This window comes from Trichechus manatus, unplaced genomic scaffold, assembly GCF_000243295.1.
Source record: "Trichechus manatus latirostris isolate Lorelei unplaced genomic scaffold, TriManLat1.0 scaffold00027, whole genome shotgun sequence".
In the NCBI taxonomy this organism is placed as follows: Eukaryota; Metazoa; Chordata; class Mammalia; order Sirenia; family Trichechidae; genus Trichechus; species Trichechus manatus.
Genome location: NW_004443963.1, coordinates 17,059,894 through 17,077,829, shown reverse-complemented (window position 1 = coordinate 17,077,829; position 17,936 = coordinate 17,059,894). Strand labels below are relative to the sequence as shown.

Here is a 17,936-nt window from a genome sequence, read left to right as displayed (position 1 = left end):
GGAATTGCCACTTGCTGGGGTACACTCCTCTCTGAGCTTCAGTTTCCTGAACTAGAAAAACGGAACTAACAGCACCTACCTCATAGATGGCAGTAGTGAATATCAAAGAATACGAAGTATGTGAAGCCACCTGGTGAAGCACCAGCCACACAGCACAAACATATCAATGCCACTATTTCTCCTTTCGCACCTGACCCCCAGCTCTTGGCCTCTGCTATGGATTTGGGACCCCTCGTCCAGCCTAGGACAAGATGCTGGCATGAATGGTAGTGTGGTGGCCATTTACTGAGGACCTCCCATGGGCCAGGGCACCGTGTCAGGGGCTTCACAGATTCCTTCATGGAATCCTTACTGCCACCCTGAGGTAGCAATTTGCCTCCAGTTGTAGATGAGGAAACTGCTGTTCAGAGAAGGTTGGTAAATTGCCTGTATCACACAGCAAGTGGAGGAACCTGGATTTCGGAGCCATGCCTCCCTAACAGGAGAACCTGGGCCCAGCCTGCCCAGCCCTACTCCAGCCACTTGCTGGGTGCTCGCTGGGTGCTCAGGGGCAGCAGAGCCACAGCGCACCCCACAGGCAGCACCTGCCTGGAGGGGCTGGGCAGGTACCATGACACTGGCAACTTGGAACCAACTTTTATTTTGTATGCTGGTCTGGTCAGCTCACGGCCACAGGTCAGTGGTAACTAGAAATAGGGGGAGGGGAGGAAAGGGAACCAGCAGTCCCGAAGCCAGGGCGGGGGGCAGAAAAAAAGGGTTGGGGGACAGGAAGGAGGCAAGGCTCAGGAAGGACCCAGCCAGCTGGGTGTCTGCCCCGGCTAGAGAACGAACAAATCTCGGCCTCTCAGGCCACCCACCCTAACTGGGGCTTCAGTCCAGGCCTATGCCACCATTTCTGGGCTGGGCAACCCCAACCCCGACCCAGGCAATGATTCTAGCAGGGGGCTTACTGCTCTGTGCTAGGCCTGAAGTCTTTTTCACCACCACCCCACCCCTCCCCATTCCTCTCCCTCCCAGCCAAATCAGGGCTTCCAAACCTGGCACAGGCCCTTCCTTGTTGTGCAGGAAACCAGAAAGTCAGCTCCTGTAGCAGCCATGTTGGGACGTGGCAGGGTGTGATGGGCAAGGAGGGGTCCCTGTTTCGGCCTGGCCCAGGGGAACACCTCCACCCTCACCCACTAGAGGTGCTAGAAAACATGATCCCAAACAGGCCAGACCTTACTTGGGTTATCAGTGCCCCAAGGCCCAACACAGTTCAGAGCCAAAGTCCAAGCAGGAGGCAGCTCTGGGCAAGGCAAGTGGCTCCAGGCTTGGCAGGACTGGCAGGGCCCAGAAGGGCCACAGCAGGGCACAGGAGGACCTGGGCAGGCCAGGCAAATACAGGATTGTCTCAAGGGGAAAACACCCGCTGTCTTTGGGTCAGTGGCAAGAGTCAGAGTCGGGGGGCGGGGAGGGTCCTACAATCCAATCTCCACTCCCCGCCATACATCTACAGGTGACAACTTAACAGCTTTTAGCATTACTCATTGTTGGGCTTAAGGGAACAAGGTTACTTGGGAGCAGAGGAGGAGTGAGAATGGGAAGCCACCACTCTCCACCAAGTCCTAGATCAGGGGCTCCTTGCTCGGACAGCAGCAGACACAACCCAGAAGCCCGTCACTCAGAGCCCTGGCTCCATGGAAGGGCCCGAGTGCAGAGGAGGAGGGGGTCAGGGAAAGTGGGGTGCTCCTTCAGCTCCCTGACATCCCCTAAAGGCCCTGAGGATTTTCTCACAAGACAGATGGACGGACTAACAGACAGGCGGGTGGACAGCTTCTGGAGGCTGGTGGCCAGCCATGGAGGGAGAAAAGGAGAGAATGACAGGGCCCTGACCAGCCGTATCCTGCACCTCACACACGAACATACACACTAAATATAGATATAGATATATAATAAAAAGAATAAAAACTAAGGGCCCAGATGTACAAAAAACGTGTGGGTGAGGAGGAAGGTGGAAAGGGGGTGGGAGATGGTCAGTCCTCGGGAAGTCTGGCCACCTGCCTCAGCAGGTATAAATTACAACCCCCCTGGAAAACGGGGGTGGGGGTGACAAGGGTGGCTCCGGCTTTGGCCTGAGGGGAAGGCGGGCTGTGGTCAGAGCTGCTCTGGCCATCTCGTGGGGCAGTGGCCAGTGTGAGGATCCTCAGGTGGAGGGGGTGGGCCAGGGGAAGATTCAGCAGCCGCTGGCAGGAGTCCCACAGGCTCCCTGGGACTTCACCTTGTGTCGCTGGCCTCCCCGTCGCCGGCCCCCGCTGCTGGGCTTGGGCTGGAAGAGAGAAAAAGGAGCTTGAGACACACTAGCCCTCTGGAGCCGGGGGTCGCAGGGTGGGGGCAGGAGATGAGCGAGCAGGCAGTGAGGTCCTGGCATGCCTGACCAGGAATTTCCTGTGATCCTGAGCACACCACTCTGCTCACAGGGAGGTGGGTCCTATGTGGTATCGTTGATGGGGCCGTTCAGAGCACAGGGAGGTGAGGAATCACCATTCACACTGCTGATCAGTGGAAAGAGAAAGGGATGAACAGGAGAGAGAGAGAGCAGAAACGACAGATTCAGACAGAAGCTTCCCTCTCCAAAGGAGAAGAGAGAGATGCTGGGAAGACGGATGCAAGGGGGGGCCAGGCCTTCATCAGGCCAGGAGAGGACTCATGAGCGCCACACAGACATGGTCAAGGCACCTGTCCTCCAGGAGGTGTGCCTGCCCTCCGAGAGGTGTGCCTGTCAGGGCAGGGGGCACAAGAGGACCCTCTGAGACAGTGTCTTTCAAACCTTTTGGATGGCAGCATCCCTCACACTCACAAGCAATACTTAAAATGAGAGGGGGAAACTCCGCCATTTTTCTATCCTATTTTATTTCATTAAAACCAAATGCTAGTCAGAACCAAGTAGACTGACTCTATGTAGGCCACATCGAGTCTGAAAAGCACTGCGTTAAGAGGCAAGGAGCTCCCGCCTGTAGAGCACTTAGGTACCAGGAGCTGTACGCACCTTCTAGATATTAACTCAGACATGCGGCTGCCCTCGGCTCTCCTGTGTGTCCCCTTAGCAGAATCAGAGTCACAGCTGCACATACCCTCATCCCTGCCCCAGGTGGCAGGGGCCCAGGCCGGGACCCAGGACTCATGCTCACCTGTGGCTGAAGACTGCTGGCTGCAGAAGGCTGCACAGCCCCTATGGAGGCAGCCGCATCTCCAGGTTGGGGTGCACCTACTGCAGGCCCGCCAGAGGGGCCCCCCTCTTCTCGTTTGGTCAGAGGGCCCTTTTTCGTCGACTGCATCTTAATCTGCTGGGGCTTGGAGTTCATCGGGGAGTTGTTGGTGGTCTGGAGGAGCTGTAAGAACCAAGGGGGTGAGGGTGAGGCCCAAGCTGTGGGGCAGTGCCATCTGCTCAGCTGCCTGCTCCCCGGTAGCCACTTCCCCAGCCCCCTTCCCATTCCTGACCTGGCTGGTCCTGGGCAAGGTGGGTGGCAGGAAGACTACGGCAGTGGGATCTTCCCGTGGAAAGCTACTTTCATTCCTACTCGATGTCCCGGGACTGCCAAGGCCTCCCCTCCAGCTTCTGCTCAGCCCGGGCCAGCCCCGTCCCTCCGTGCCCTGGCCAGAAAGGCTCATCCTGCAGAGAATCTGTGAGCCTCTCTGCCACCTCCCGCTCACTCCAGCTCCTGCCCGGGGTCCAGCCTGCCAGAGCCTGGCTTCACTTGAGGCACTCTTCCCTGCTAAGCTGGCTGACACTCTTCAGGGCACTACCGGAGTCTTCAGCCCAGGATCCCTCTGCCCTGTAACGAGTCTGCGGCAGGTTTAAGGACAGGCTTCCCCAAGAGGCCAAGTGAAGCCTCATCAGCTGGAAGCATTTGGAGTTTAGCTATCAGAAATCTTAAAGTTACTACGCAGAGCAACTGACTCAGACTCTCTCCTTGTGGCGTAATGTCAGTCTCAAACAAGCAGGAGGAGGCCCAGCTGAGTCCCTGAGGGCACCACAGTGTGCCGGCAGCCAGTCCCAGAGGCAAGGAGGCCTTCGAGGAGATGACCCCCTCCCCACCACACACACAGTGAAGCCCCAGGGTCACCACGACTCTGGATGGGTCTGAGGAGGAATATTCTGGAAGCAAAGGCAAGCCTGAAGCTGATTCCAAGTTCTTGGAGGCTGGGGCCCCTTCTTCCCTCTGTATGGTACAGGGATCAACCGCTCCATCAAATGCCCCTACACAAAGCTGTGGGTGGGGCTTGCAGAGAGCGAGAGGTAGGCTCCAGGGCCCAAGGGAACTCAAGTCTGTGCCCTTCCTACTGTCCAGCACTCACTCCAGTCGAGCCCGCTGCTCTGAGATCTCAGGCGCTGGCCCAGCCCCAGCCAGGCCTAAGGAACCTGTGCCTGGCATGCCAGACACTGACCCTGGCTAGGCCCGGAGACTCTGCCACCACTGTTCTACCGAGGAATGCCCTGCCTCCTCTCCACCCTCTCTCCTCCATGGTCACCACCCCAACCCAGGAAGACGGCAGGCCCAGGGACCACTGTCAGGGGAAGCAGAGAAGATGGCCCTGAGGCCACACCTCAGCACTGTCCAGCACTTCCACAGCAGTTACAGGCCTCTCCTCCAGGAGGTTAGGGGGAGTCTCAGGGCTTCTCAAGGAGAGCCTGCTCGGTCTCCAGAGCCGAAGTAGCCCCGGAGGAGGTCTGCCAGGCCTACCTTGGTGATGGTGCCCACAGCCTTGGTGCGGCCTTCCCGGAACACCAGTCGCTGGTCTATGTGCAGGTACTCAGGGGTCTTGATGAAGCGGAAGTGCACGGTGGCCTTGTCCCCAGTGCGCAGACAGTCCTTGTCCATACTCAGAATGGTGGCTGTCTGCCTAATGCTCCCACAGTGCACTGTCAAGGAGCCATGAGGTCAGGATAGGCTGGAGCGGCCTCCGGGCGGGGGAAGGCAGTGAGTGAAAGCATGCAATATGCCTGAGCTGCACAGGGCTGGGCACACCTCCGGGCCGAAAGACTTCAGGGAGGCCAAGGGTGGCTGAGTGTGCTGTGCTCCACGTCTCAGCCTGCCCAGACTTGCCCACCTTTCTCTGCAGTTAGACCTTCCCCCCCTGCCCCTGGACCCTGCATGGACACTGGCCCTAGCTCCTGGAGCCCAGGGCACATTGTGTGCCCGAGAGCCTCCTCACTGGGCTGGGAGCTCCCTGAGGGAAGGCTCTTTCTTGCCCAGCTCATCATTGTACCCAGCACCTTGGCAATACTGCTTGGCACACAGTGTGTCTGTAGATGCTCACAGAAGGACTGCATGTGAGCTCCCTGAGGCAGGTCTGCGTCTCCAGAGCCCAGCACAGAGCAGAACTCGGTCAGTGTTTGCAGGACTAAATAAACACTCGACTCACGGGCAGGCCAGGGGGCCGCATCCCTGACCAGAATGGACACCTGCCTCTTGGTTGGAGCTGACACTCTGGAGCTCAGGTTGCTGGAGCACCTCGTGGGGGGAGTTTGAGTGGGGCCCTCCTGGACTGGCAGGGCCCTCAGACACCTACCCATGGCCTGGTAGCGCGGGCTAATGGTGGTGGGGTGGTGGAGGACGAGAATCTCTGCCTCAAACTCCCAGGATGCTTGGGGATTCAAACGTGGGGAAACCATCACCATGCCTTTCCGTATGGACGAGCGCTTGATCTGAAAGGAAAGGGAAGCCCAGACCTCAGGGACCACAATGCCTTCTCGTTTTACCCTGGTGTCCTGGAGGACCAGAGTCTTTCTGGAATAGAAACCACCCCAGATGAGCCTTGCCCCCTCACCACTGGAACACAAGCCTTCTAGGTGGACAGTGCAAGGCACACTTCAGTGCTACATGGGAAGCCTAAACCCTGCTAGTGGAGGTCAGGAAGGCTTCATTCAAGAAATGGCGCTTAGCTGGGCCTTGAAGAATAGGGGAGAAGTGACTGGATGGTGAGGGGGCAGAGGAAGACAAGCATTCAGGTGGGGAGACAGGGTGAGCACGCTATGACTGGTGGAGGGAATAAAAGGCCCATTTTTCCTGGTTAATTTGGTTGGAGGGAAAGGTAGGTGACTCACCCCAAAACCCAGAGGATGGAAGGCTGAATGGGAAGAGGATTTGACAGGAATCCAACAACCCTATCTGACCTCAGCACTGTGCTAGGGCACCCTGCTCCTAGGCACCAGAGGGAGGAAGAGAGCTTAGGGGTCGGGCAGTCCTGGGTTCAAGTCCTGCTCTAGCACTTACTGTGTGCTCCTGGGCAAGTCACTTGGGTTCTCTGAGCCACAGTTTCTTTATCTTTGAAAGTGAGGTCAGGCATCCCTAACTGGCAGGGCAGCGGAGAGGACTGGACATGGTGAGTAAAGCACTTGGCTCCCAAGCCTAGCCTCTCAGAGCCGAGGGAGTCAGGTAGCATCCATATTCACCTTCTTCAGCGCGAAGGAGGCCGTCTGGCCACCCCGCACCTCCTTGACAGGCATGCGCTTGCGATGGATCGATTTGACAGCAATGGACAGGAAGTTCCCCAGCGGGTCAGGGCCCAGCAGGAGCGTGTCATTCAGCTTGATCAGGCCCCTCAGTGTTGTCCCCGACACTACTGTCCCCACACCCTGCAGAGGAGAAGACCCTGGCCCAGTAAGTCCATCCCACTCGGCCCCCCACCAAAGCCTTGCCCCCCAATGCCTGTCGAAAGTACCCACCCAGATCCTACCCTGCTCAGGCCAGAAGCAGCGCTCACCGGGACAGAGTAGGTGTCATCAATCTGAAATTCAGCGGGCTCTTCCTCCCTGTAGCTGGTGCGAGGGGACAGGAGGTTGAGGAACATCTTCAGCAGATCAAGGTTCTCGCCTGTAACATTGGAGATCTGGAAGATCGGGCACATCCTAAGCAGAGGGTGAAGAGAAAGGGAGAGAGAGACAGATGAGCTCGGGCAGCCAGCTCCTGCCCTGACACAGGCGGGAGCAAGAGGGCTCCGGGAGCAGCTGCTGCTATGAATGGTCCCATCCCTCTCTATTCCTCCGAGGCCTTCTTCTCTTACTCAGCTTTGTCTCTGAAATCTGTCCCCTCTGCTCTGTCCCCCGACCCCTGCCCTATTTTGGGACCTCGTGACTGCCTCTTCTTCCTAAAGCACACGCTTGCCTGAAACCCTCAACCGCCTTTCCACTGCAGAGGAGACAGTCCAGATTCTTTTGCAGAATTCATGCCCCTTCACATCTGGGCTCGTAGCCATCTCTTCAGATTTATTTCTCTCAAATTCCTATACTCCAACCAGACCAGAGAGCTTTCCCTTCTCCTATAAAGCCTGGTACTTTCTTCTTCATTCTGACCCTTCTGCCTGAATTCCTTCCCTCTTATCCAACTACCCAATCCTTATCCTTCAAAGCCTACCTCATGTGCCACTTCTTCCATGAAGCCACTCCTGGATGGGGACTCTCAATGCCTCTAGAGTTCTCAGAGTTTTCTGTGTCTCTGTTGCATGTGACTGCATCTGATCTCCCATCAGAGTTATCTGAAAGGCCTCTGTATCCACTATTCAGTATTAAACAATTAAGGCCAGGAATTATATAATTATCCAATCCTAGAATAGTGCCTGCACAGAACCTGTACCCATTGCCATCAAGTCAGTTCCGACTCATAGTGACCCTACAGGACAGAGTAGAACTGCCCCGTAGGGTTTCCAAGGGTAACCTTTACGGAAGCAGACTGCCACATCTTTCTCCCGAAAAGCGGCTGGTGGGTTTGAACTGCTGACCTTTCAGGTAGCAGCTGAGCGCTTAACCACTGCAGCCCCTGGGCTCCCCCTGAACAGAACAGGCACTCAATAAAATGAATGAACAGAAACGAGGCTGACTAGCACCCCCTCTGCTGGCTGGCTGGTGGTCCTGAATACAGCATCAGGGCAGAGCCAGAGGCTGCTCCGGGTCCCCGCACTACTGGCCATCTCAGGCAGCTGATGGCACTGAACGCATGGCTCCTAAACAAGAGTTTGGGGGAAGGAGCTGAGTCACCCAAGTTCACTATTACCAAGAAAGTGTCTTTGACCAAGGAAATGAACACTTCAAGGATTGTGGCCAAGTCAACTCAGAATCCTCAATGCCTAGATGAAGAGCCTGGCACAAAACAAACAGCCAATAAATATTTACAGAATGAAAGAATACATTAATGAGTCAGTGCCAAAATTGATATGCCATTAAATAGCTTTTGAGCAACAATAGTATTAAAAAAACCATGAATAGTTATAAAAATGGCTGTGAGTCCATTATACACCAGCCAGGCACAGTGCTAAGTGCTTTATATACATCATTTCTAGGACTCCCAAGAGCCCTAACGGAAAGGTAATACTATTGCCATTTCACAGATAAGGACACCGCAGCTCTCAGCTATGATTCCAACCCCGGGGAGTCCAGCACTTCAGAGTCTGAGTCACCTGATACAGCTCCCGGGCAACACTGTCAGCCTGGGATATTTTGTGCTGAGGCCAGAACCTTCCATTTCATCCAATCCTTGACTATTCACTGGGAGGTGGTCTGATCTGATGTTTCCATGAGACCTACTGCCCAAACTGCCAGTTACCCGTCCTATCACTCACTACTACAGACAGAAAGGGTGCCCACCCAGCACCATGTGCCCACCCTCTCACCTCTCTGAACTGAAGTTTGAGGCCATGACAATCACATCGTCCTTGCTCTGCACCAGCACGGGGATCTTCCGGCATCCTGGTGACTTCAGCAGGCGCTGTAACAGCTTCAGGGTTTCTTAAAGGGTGAAATGGAACAGAATTAGGGGACACAGCCTTCTCTTTTGCCAGGCTTCCAGGGCAAGAGGGGTCCACTCATCAGTGATGCAAGCAGGAGACACACGATGGATCAGTGTTAAATGCCACAAAGCCTGGAGGAGCAAAAAGGATAAAAACTTTGGGTGGGTGGTGGTGTTGTGTTGTTAGGTGCTGTCACGGATTGAATCGTGACCCCCAAAAATATCTGTCAAATGGCTGGGCCATGATTCCCAGCATTGTGTGATTGTCCACCAACTTGTCATCTGCTGTGATTTTCCTACGTGTTATAAATCCTATCTCTATGATGTTGATGAGATTAGCAGCAGTTATGTTAATGAAGCAGGACTCAGCCTACAAGATTAGATTGTCTTGAGCCAATTCCTTCTAAGATATAAAAGAGAGAAGCGAGCAGAGAGACATGGGGACTTCATACGACCAAGAAAGCAGAGCAGGGAGCACAGCATGTCCTTTGGACCCAGGGTTCCTGTGCGGAGAAGCTCCTAGACCAGGGGAAGATTGATGACAAGGTTCTCCCTCCAGAGCCAACAGAGGAAGCCTTCCCCTGGAGCTGATGCCCTGAAATCAGACTTCTAGCCTACCAGACTGTGAGAGAATAAACTTCTGCTTGTTGAAACCATCCACTTGTGGTATTTCTGTTATAGCAGCACTAGATGACTAAGACAGGTGCCGCTGAGTTGGTTCTCACAGTGACCCTATGTACAGCAGAATGAAAACTGCCCAGTCCTGCACCATCCTCACAATCCTTGCTATGTTTGAGTCCACTGTTGCAGCCACTGTGTCAATCCATCTCGTTGAGGATCTTCCTGTTTTTCACTGACCCTCTACTTTACCAAGCATGATGTCCTTCTCCAGGGACTGGTCCCTTCTGATAACACGTCCAAAGTACTTGAGACAAAGTCTCTCCAGCCTCGCTTCTAAGGAGCATTCTGGCTATACTTCTTCCAAGACGGATTTGTTCATTCTTCTGGCAGTCCATGGTATATTCAACTTTCTTTGCCAACACCATAATTCAAAGGCATCAATTCTTTGGTCTTCCTTATTCATTGTCCAGCTTTCGCATGTATATGAGGCAACTGAAAGTACCATGGCTTAGGTCAGGTGCACCTTAGTCCTCAGAGTGACATCTTTGCTTTTTAACACTTTAAAGACGTCTTTTGCAGCAAATTTACCCACTCGATTTCTTAACTGCTGGCTTCTATAGGCGCTGAATGTGGATCCAGGTAAAATGAAATCCTTGACAACTTCAATATTTTCTCTGTTTATCATGATGTTGCTTACTGGTCCAGTTGTGAGGACTTTTGTTTTCTTTATGTTGAAGTGTAATTCATACTGAAGTCTGTAGTCTTTGATCTTCTTCATGTAAGTGCTTCAAGTCCTCTTCACTTTCAGCAAGCAGGGTTGTGTCATCTGCATGTCACAGGTTGTTGATGAGTCTTCCTCCAATCCTGATGCCACATTCTTCATACAGTCCTGCTTCTCAGATTATCTGCTCAGCATACAGATTCAATAAGTAAGGTGAAAGGACACAACCCTGATGCACACTTTTTCTGATTTTAAACCATGCAGTATCCCCTTGTTCTGTTCAAATGACTGCTTCTTGGCAGTACAGGCTCCTCAATTAAGTGTTCTGGAATTCCCATTCTTCACAATGTTATCCATAATTTGTTATGATCCACACAATTGAATGCCTTTGCACAGTCAATAAAACACACGTAAACATCTTTTGGTATTCTCTGCTTTCAGCCAAGATCCATGTGACATCAGCAATGATACCCATCATTCCACGTCCTATTCTGAATCCTGCTTGAATTTCTGGCAGTTCCCTGTCGATGCACTGCTGCAATCATCTTTTAATTATCTTCAACAAAACTTTACTTGCATGTGATATTGATGATATTGTTTGATAATTTCTGCCTTCTGTTGGATCACCTTTTATTGGAATGGGCACAAATATGGATCTCTTCCAGTTGGCTGGCCAGGTGGCTGTCTTCCAAACTTTTGGATAGACAAATAAGTGCCTCCAGCACTGCATCCGTTTTTGAAACATCTCAACCAATATTCCGTCAATTCTTGTAGCCTTGTTTTTCACTAATACCTTCAGTGCAGCTTGGACTTCTTCCTCCCATACCATCAGTTCTTCATCATATGCTACCTCCTTTGGTACAGAGGCTCCGTGTATTCCTTCCATCTTCTTTTGATGCGTCTTGCATCATTCAATATTTTGCCCACAGAATCTTTTAAATACTGCAACTCAAGGCTTGAATTTTTTCATCAGTTCTTTCAGTTTGAGAAATGCCAAACGTGTTCTTCCCTTTTGGTTATCTAACTCCAGGTCTTTGCACATTGCATTATAATACTTTACTCTGTCTTCTCGAGCTGGCCTTTGAAATCTTCTGTTCAGCTGTTTTACATGATCATTCTTTCTGTTTGCTTTAGCTACTCTATGTTCAAGAGCAAGTTTCAGAGTCTCTTCTGACATTCATTTTGGTCTTTTCTTTCTTTCCTGTCTTTTTAATGACCTTTTGCTTTCTTCACGTATGATGTCTTTGCTAACAGCAGAAAGTGCACACATGCGGCCCGTTTTCTAAGTTACAAGCCCATCGGATTCCTCTAGTCTTTAGAAGACTCACATCCTATAAGCAAGTGACTTAGGGGCCCTGAGAAGAATAATGTTCTTCCCAGAGTGCTCTGCTTCCTAGAAAAATGTTCATCTGCCAAAAGGATCTCTTGGACATCTATAAACCTGCCAAGGCCCTTACAAGGCCCTCCAAAAGGGCTTCTCTACTACAATCTGCAGCAATGTAGGAGAAACGCATGAAGGCCTACCCCTGCAGCCCTGTGCTGAAGCCTTTGGTGCTAAAAGGTAACCAGACCCTCTGCCCAAATTTCTACACATATATCCACCTTACAGGGTAGGACTCAACCCCTTCTGCCTGGGGCCATCGAAAAGAAGGTACCAGATCAGGGATCTCAACGATCCCGCACTTGGAACCAGAAGGAATAAAGAGCAGGAGATGATTCTAGGCTGTGCTCAGACTTAGATCTAGACAGGGGAGGAAGAAACAGAAGATTCTGGGTTGAAGCCCTGGTAGCAGACCACCAATGAGTCCACATGGGTGACGGCCCCGAACAGAGAGGCTGCGATTAATTGGAGACCTCACTTACCTTGCAGGATGTTGGCAGGACACATGTCAATCTTGGTAACCACCACAAAGACAGGCACATTGAGTGCCAAGGCCAAGCCCAGGTGCTCCTTGGTCATCCCCACAATGCCAGCATTGCTGCCCACCTGTCCCAACACAGAAAGGAACTGTCAGGACAAGGGAGACATGGAATGCTGCTGGGTGGGCACAGGGGCTGAAAGAAGGCTGGGTAAAAGAGAGCCCATCTCTGAGGCTGCCGTCCGAACAGGGCTCGTGGGCACATGCCTAAGGCCAGGAAAAAAAACGGCTGTAGATGAAGGCTGGGCTGGACATGGATCATTTTAACTTCTGACTAAATGATGTGAGCTATCAAAATCAGAGGAAACTTGGAAACAATAGAAAATAAAAACCCAGACATCTGGGAAAACAAAGTGGACTCAAGTTAATACCCCTGGCCCTCGTTTTTCCCATCTGTAAAATGGGAGGATAACAATATCCACAGAGAGTCACTTAAAGTTTAAATATCTGTGAAGGGTTTGGCACAGAACTAGCCTGGAACTGGTGTAGAAGAATGGCAGCTGTTATTACAGTTATTATTCCCTCCAGTAAAACTCTTATCTACTGATATGCGATAATAACCAAGTTATATTTTTAAGGGGGAAGAAAAAGCAAGATGTGTTAACAGTGGGTATAGCATGCTACCATGTGGGTTAAAAAAAAATGGTTAGTGGTAACTGGATCATTATTTGAAAATAAAAACCAGCGTTAAGACATTTTGGGAACATCTGAGAGTGTGTGTGTATATATATGCATAGACTAGATATTAAATTAAGGAACTATTGTTCGTTTTCTTGGCTCCTAGTGGTAGGAGACCGTCCTTACTTTTCGAAGCTGTATGCTAAAGTATTTGGGGATGAAGAGTCACAATTGTTTACAAATGACTCTGCCAAAAAACCATACATACACATACGCATTCGCCACATATATAGATAAACATGGCAAAATGTTAATGATTGTTGAACCTAAGTGGTGGGCTTATAGGTATTCATTGTACTATTCTTTGAACTTTTCTGAATATTTGAATTGGAGAGGAAGAATATATATACATGTGCTGGTATAAGTACAAAATAACCCTGAACAGACACAAGAAACTGGAAACACTGGTCGCCTCTGGGAGGTGGATAGCTGGGTGACAGCATAAAAGAGAGAATTTTCACTATAAACCCTTTGGTACCTTTCCTTTTTGTATGATATGAATGTATGGAAATTGATGGCCATGGAACAATAATAAAATATTTCATTGTTTACCATAGAAATTTTTAATATTTTTAACATTTAATATTTAACATTTCATCAGGGGTGGAGATATTTCTACAAGTTGGTCCTGATCACTATAGTTCAATTAGAAAATGCGTATTTTAAAACCCAGTAACCCCCCAAATATGCTCGATGGATCTTCCATTAAGACTTTCTGTCGCCCAGCCGAGGAAGTCAGTAATGACCCTTTGGCAATGCTCAAAGAAATGACAGATGAAATCTGGCTGAGATCCCAAGAACCTTAGGCAGAGAGCTGACAAAAGTGTTTACACATATGTTCTGCCTCTCTTTATTCTTCAGTTTGGGGAGAATTTGCCTGAGAACCTGTGTTTGTGGGGTAACTTGATCAAGTTTGCTCTAAACAGATGCTTGTGTTTACTACACTTATTAGCACAGACAGCTGGAGGACGTGGGGAATGGGAAGGGGTTTAGGAAGAGCTTGCCAAAGAAAACTTGCTCATTCTTTTTGTGAAAGCTGTGTGCCAGGTTGTGGACCTCACGGACTCCTAATGTCTGTCCCGGGAGGAAGATAAGTGGGACACAAAGCAAGCTTAGCAACGTGGTCCAGTGCAGACGCCCTCTGCTCCCTTTGCCTTTCAGTTCATCTGCATGACGAGCTGCTTCAGAGTCCAGTCACACTAGCCTGTCAGCTCTAATGGCCCAAGGACAGCCTTGTTCACTGCTGTATCACCAGGCCCTTCAACAAGTACCGTGCACTGGCAGACACTCCCCACAGGCTTTGGAAGAATCACCTTGCAGGCCCCTCGTGAATGCTGCTTGTGCCTCCTTACGGCACTCTCCTTCATTTTTTCCCAACCCTCCCATCTCTGAGAGTGCCACCTCCTCAAAGTAGGCCAAGCCACAGGAGAGAACACTCTTGGAGGTAATAAGTAAGCCTCAAGAGAAACCCTCCTCTATGCCCCTCCCAACAATAACAAAGGTCTGCAAATGATACCTTGATTTTTACTAAGAAGGTTCCTTCCTGGTCTAACCTAGAAGAGATGTCAAGGCACACCCTTGCAACAAGACTGTAGAACTCACAGGACTGGTCGCTCCTGCAAAACTCGTCACCTTGACCCAATGTCAAAGCCCCAAGCAGAGAGGCCTCATCTCAGAACAATTTCAAACATTTGCCCAGAACCACACCCCAGCCAGCCCTGCTGGAGCCTCCCCTCCTCAGGAGCACCTCACTTACCATGAGCATGCAGAAGTCAGGTAAATGGCCAGTCATGCCAAAGACAGTGGTCTTCAGGTATTTCTCATGGCCAGCCAAGTCAATGAAGGTAATGACCTTTGTGGACTTCTCACAGATCTTCGTCCACTCAAGGCTGCCGCCGTGGCTGTCTGGCTTGTTCACCACATTGCCTTCACTGTCAAAGCCCAGAATGTCATTGCCCACGCTGCTGGTGCGACCAGATTCAATCTCGTGTTTGTGGCGGAAGAGTTTCTGGCGGGCAAAGCCTCGGCCATTGTCCAGCTCCCCGTGTGTCAGGACTCCCAGAAGCGTGCTTTTGCCGGCATCCACGTTGCCCACTACTGCCACCCTGCATGTACACGAACCCAGACATCCACGTGAGGGAGAGTGGGTAAGCCAAGTGAAGAGGCAACTCAGTGCCTCAGTATGTGGATCTGTAAGTACAGGCTGGCCCCCGAGCCTCTTGGGCTCACCGTTCCTCCTATTCACAGATAAGCACACTGGGAAATGCCCCTGGAGCTGTATCCAGCGAGTAGAAAGAGTTATTCAAGAGGAACTAGGATCCCAACCCCAACAGTTATCTCCCTTAACTTCCACTAGCTTCCGCAAAGCTGCCAGGAAGGATCCCCAAAGCCAAGACAGGCACAAATGCTAACTTGACCTCCCCTGGGAGGTGTTTTCCTCCCTTCCCCCTGGCTTTCTAGCCTCACAGGCTGACAGGAAAGCAAATGAAGCCCAAAGAATATGTGGCTAGGCCCTCTCCCACTCTTCCCAAATGGAAGTATCCAAGGATGGGGAAGTGCAGAAATAGAGAAAGGAACCATCACATCCCAGGACACTCTTTCCACGTCTCAGGAAGGGAAAGATAGGCAGCCAAGGATGGAGTGCAGCTGACACGAGGTGTTGAAGGCTCAATCACCAGGCTTTGTGAAGCCCTAGACCCCAAGGTCACGCTGAAGGGATACTGAATTGCCGAGGCCTTCTCACCTGACCTCCAGGAAGTCATTGTCTCCTACTCGTTTCCGGACCAGGTAATCCCGCACACGGCCCCCAGCTTCTTGCCGTTCCCTCAGGAGAATGACATCGGCCTCGATCTGCTCAGCCATGCTCTTCACTGTGGCGTAGGAGGCCTCCATGTCAGCTTCACTCAGCCCATACTCAGTCCCATCTGGTGACAAGAGCCCAGATATCAACAGGAGAGGGGGTCCTGGCCAACCAGCCTGCCAATAAGCCAGGCATTCAACCACACCTAACAAAGACCCCACCAGGAGCGCTGGAGGAGAACATGGCTCTCTCTATCTGACACTTCTCAAAAACTCGGGCACACATCATACCTGACAGTGCCATAGGCTTTCCCATTACACAGGGCATCTGTTAATTCATTCAACAATAACCACTGAGACTCTACCAGGTTTTATGCCAAGCCTCATGCTGGTACTGGGAATACAAGTGCCCTTAGCGAGCTCACAGCCCAGTGGGACAGACAGGAAATTAATTAATTGCAATATAGCTTGAATGCTCTACTATAGACCCGCACAGAGAGAACGTAAAATAGGAGCAGGTGGCATTGCCTGGAGAAAGTGAGGACAGCTTTGCAGGGTGCTGACTACAGACTGGTCTCCAAGTGTGAGAAATGAGTCCGCAGAGAAAGGAGAAAGGACGTTGTAGACAGAGGAGCAAAGCATGGAGCATGGCAGATCATGGCACGTTTAGGGACCAGTAAGAAGCTCAGTATGCTGGGAGCAGGAAAGTGACATTGAGTGGCAGGAGACCACAGGACAGGTGGGAAGCTGGGAAGACAGAGTGACATCCGGTAGCAGCACACACGTTATGTACCAGGCAATGGGAAGCCTTGGGGATTTAGGAAGGAAAGTAATATGATCAGATCGCTGTGGGTTAGAAAGACCTGCTGGGCAACGGTATAGTGTGCACGGCAAGCGAGACATGAAAGGGGGGTCCAGTTAGGAAGAGATGCTAATGATCCAAGCAAGAAGGTGGAGAAGAATGGGGAGAGAACTTAAGAATTATTTTAGAGACAGATTTTTAACTGAGCTCAGGTGAAATGTCCAGCCAACAGCTGGAAAAATGCATCTGAGCTCAGGATAAGGAAGGGAGTCAGATAGAGGGCAGGACCAATCAACTAATCATTTACCGAGCACCTACTATACAACAACCACCACGTCAGGTGCTTTCACATGTCATGGCATTTCATTCCCACACCACCTCCCTCAGTGTTTCCTCCTGCCTTCCTGTCTCAGAGAGCATCCTTGCTCCTTCCGTAGACCAATCCCTCCAGCATTCGCCCAACCTCTTCGCTTTTGCCACCTCCCAGGGACCTTTCAGCACCCGTCACTCTCTCCTCTCACCTTCTCCTCTCTCCCTGCAAACAAGCCATTCCTAAACTAAGAAAAGGAAAACTACCCTCCTTCCCTTTGTCCAAGTATCTACTGGGCTACCATCTCTCTTCTTCCTTTTACCACCAAGCATCTCAAAAGAGTAATCGACACGTATCGATCTTATTTCCTCACTACCTAATATCTCTGAATCGGAAAATTCTAGAAGAAACTGCAGTTTTCAAAAGTCCTCAAAGACCTTTTAACCACTCTACCCCATGTCCTCTACTTGACTCCTATAGCATTTGACACTGCTGGACACCTTACCTTTCCTTCAGGAAACACTTTCCTCCCAACCTGCTTGCCTATCAACTGAAGTCTCCTGATCCGCCTTCCCCCACTCTGCTTCCTCTTTCTCCTCTCCTGGCTAGTCTTGCCTGTGTCCCCTAAATGCCAGTCTTCTACAGTGGTCACTCCAGTGGCCTTCTTCTCTTTCCTCTAAATCTTCTCCTAGGCCATCTTGTTCTATGGCTTCAATTCTCATTTTGAAAACTACAAAAATATTCATTTCTAGCACTATCTTCTTCCCAGAACTCTAGACTGAATTTCCAATTGCCTAGAAGATAACTGTTGGATATCCAATGTCCAAATTCAACACCCCTCCCCCTTTTAAACAACACACAAAAACAAACATTAACCAGGGACTGGACAGCCCCATAAAACAAAATGGGACTAATGAGGCACAGCAGTCCAGGGACAAAGACTAGAAGGCAGATGGGGACAGGAAAGCTGGTGATAGGGAACCCAAGGCTGAGTAAGAACAGTGTTGACATGTGGTGGGGTTGTTAACCATTGTCATAGGGCAACATGTGTACTAACTGCTTAATGAGAAAGTATTTTGTTCTGTAAATCTTCATCTAAAGTGAGAAGAGCAGCACAACTGGTAGAATGTAATCGGTATCACTGAACTGTGCATGTAGAAATTTCTGGAATGGTGTATCTTTGGCTATGTATATTTTCACAAAAAAAAAAAAAAGGTCGAGAAGGGAGAGGGTTGACATGTTGTGGGGTTGTTAACCAATGCCATAAAACAATATGTGTACTGACTGTTTAATGAGAAACTATTTGTTCTGTAAACCTTCACCT

At 50.7% G+C, this 17,936-nt stretch overlaps 1 protein-coding gene across 1 annotated transcript in view; it reads right to left on the bottom strand.

Moving 5' to 3' along the window:
* Positions 1–1,020: 1,020 nt before the first annotated feature.
* Positions 1,021–17,936, bottom strand: part of GTPBP1 (GTP binding protein 1) — a 25,924-nt gene continuing 9,008 nt past the window's right edge. Inside the window, exons 3-12 of the mRNA XM_004373865.2 lie at positions 15,445–15,625; positions 14,458–14,806; positions 11,968–12,091; positions 8,647–8,761; positions 6,745–6,889; positions 6,434–6,616; positions 5,551–5,686; positions 4,722–4,900; positions 3,168–3,368; positions 1,021–2,305 (exon numbers count right to left, since the gene is read on the bottom strand). Coding sequence (XP_004373922.1) covers positions 2,213–2,305; positions 3,168–3,368; positions 4,722–4,900; positions 5,551–5,686; positions 6,434–6,616; positions 6,745–6,889; positions 8,647–8,761; positions 11,968–12,091; positions 14,458–14,806; positions 15,445–15,625 — 1,706 coding nt within the window. The 3' untranslated portion in view covers positions 1,021–2,212. The remainder of the gene's footprint in view (positions 2,306–3,167; positions 3,369–4,721; positions 4,901–5,550; positions 5,687–6,433; positions 6,617–6,744; positions 6,890–8,646; positions 8,762–11,967; positions 12,092–14,457; positions 14,807–15,444; positions 15,626–17,936) is intronic.